This window comes from Opisthorchis viverrini (assembly GCF_000715545.1).
Source record: "Opisthorchis viverrini unplaced genomic scaffold opera_v5_161, whole genome shotgun sequence".
NCBI classification, from domain to species: domain Eukaryota; kingdom Metazoa; phylum Platyhelminthes; class Trematoda; order Opisthorchiida; family Opisthorchiidae; genus Opisthorchis; species Opisthorchis viverrini.
In genome coordinates this window covers 519,319-521,545 of record NW_008751815.1, presented here as the reverse complement: position 1 = coordinate 521,545, position 2,227 = coordinate 519,319, and the positions used below count along the sequence as shown (strand labels likewise).

Sequence of the window (2,227 nt, the reverse complement as noted above, 5' to 3'; positions counted from 1 at the left end):
TCAAAATACGTTCTACATCCAATAATTTAAGATCACACTGGACAGAGGCGAAAGCGATTATCTGGTCCAATCTTTGAGGGGATTTGCCACAATGTTTACGAATAGAGTAGGGCATTACTCACGTGACACGTCGAAATTTTCACTTTTGTATATCCGAACTCTCAAAAAAGTACAGAGTATTCAACCTGCACATGAAATTAAACTAATTAATCCCACCAACTACGAGCGAGCCTCTATCATTCTTGTGGACACTACCGGCTTACTGCGACAACCAGCCCCCCTGTGATTTCATTATATTCGAAAGCGATTTGGTCCTTGTGGCAAGAGTATGTTCAGGGAATTCTCTGAAAATTCGAGAATTCTACTATATTTTAGAGTGCTATCCCTGGTGGGGATTATTTGCTTCCCCAAAAGCTCTCAGTGGAGACACCACCCACCAAGAGGGGACAAGTGCGCTACCAAAAGCGGAATTTGACAACCGCATTTCAATCAGAAATTATCCGCAAAGCTTGACAAATCATCCAAGTGTCCAAGGTCCAGAGTGTCACTTTCACTGCACACATCAGTTATGATGATATATGTGGTGACAAGAATTGTTAGTTTGATCAAGTATCACTCAAAAACCCACATCAAAGCGCTACAATCAGACACCGAGCGCAGCCTTCTTACATACTGGATGGCTTAAGGTATCGAGGATTACACCAAAACTTGGTGTGCAGGTATTTGGGAGTTTGATTGGGATAAAAGTTGAAGAGTACGGAATCTGCAGCTAAGCACTCCCACTCAATCAGAGTCATTGTATGTCCTAGTTTCCACTTTTTGTTACCAAGCGTACGTAACTACGTGTTTTGATCCATTTCGTAGAGTAACCGCTTCGGTAAGGTAAGATGTGACTTTCCGGTGATCACAACGATTGACAGCAATACAGTTCAGTGCACGTCTAACCACAGAACGCCATGTGGGAGTGATGCGGGTTGCCAGTCGACCACCGTCGTGTCCACGTGTTGTCGCGGTTTGCATTCGCAGATTATTCTCAATAGTGGTCTGGAATCTGGAGTCCGTAGATGACTTTCTCTGACGACCATCGTACACAGTAAACAGTTCAATGAATAAAACACGGCCGCCTGGCTGTGGTTTGCTAGCTGCCTGAAACCACGGATACATGCGCTCTCACGAAGGCTGGACAGTTTCGGCTTGCAGTTAAGTCCCTCCTTCACCAATTCTTCAATTTGCACGCAATTGCTCCCAAAGAGAAGGAACCATTCAAGTGTAACTGATTAACAGTTTTTTACACGTGGTCATACTGAAAAAGAAGAAGCATAATTGGTACCGCTGAAAGCGAACTAAACAAAGGACAACGTCAATCTTGGTGAGTGATATGTCTGCTGTAAAACCAGGTATGATACATACAAATTGGGAAAACTACCATATGAAGTTTGAGTTAAACGCAAGCTGCTGAAGATTCCGATTCTTGCTTTTCCTGCTTCTTCCTGGGGAGTATCCAGCGGGGTCGTTGTCAAATGGGACTATGAAAAATAAAACACCATGTAAATTACTTTGAGAATCTGTTAGTGCCTTATTTGTGACGTAAATGAGTAAATTGTAAGTAGGTAAAAAGCACTAACAAATGGCCATCTTACTAGAATGTGATGAATACAATAGTTGTATGATGCACTGAATAAAAATAGATACAATGCGAAAAGTGGAATGAGCCGAAAAGTGACTTATCGTTTGAGGACACTTGTTTAGATTTCCTTGGTGATATTCCGAACGTGGGACGTTTCTTCTCTGCAGTATATCTGCTACACGTGTTCCGCAGTTGTCCGTGGAGACTTACGGAGCTCTGTTGACTTCCTATCCTAAGAGCGCGTGTGTTGAACCTAGTTGTATGTCTATTTATTGTGAGCAGTTTGAAGAGAGACTTGGAGAGAGACTTGGAGACTTGCAGAGCTCTGTTGACTTCCTGTCCTGTGCGCGCGAGTGTGTGTGTGTTGAGCCTAGTTGTATGCCTATTTATTGTGCGCAGTTTGAAGAGAGGGGTATCCCTTCGTGTTTGATGCTTGCATGAACATGAATACAACTTGACCTGATGTGTATGTGGTGGAGGAGAGCCAGAGGCGATCAAACAATGACTTGGCAGCGAAGTGGGAAAGCCATTACCAGCAAACTCAGCTGCGCTGATCACTGCCGTCTTCCTGGATGGGGACCCCGAGACGGGCCACATCAA

General features: G+C 43.9%; 1 protein-coding gene across 1 annotated transcript; it reads right to left on the bottom strand.

Moving 5' to 3' along the window:
- Positions 1–822: 822 nt before the first annotated feature.
- T265_07113 (hypothetical protein) lies at positions 823–1,164 on the bottom strand (the record flags this gene model as incomplete). Its single annotated transcript, XM_009172556.1, has 1 exon — positions 823–1,164. One exon carries the CDS (start codon positions 1,162–1,164, stop codon positions 823–825), a length of 342 nt encoding a protein of 113 aa, XP_009170820.1.
- Positions 1,165–2,227: the final 1,063 nt, after the last annotated feature.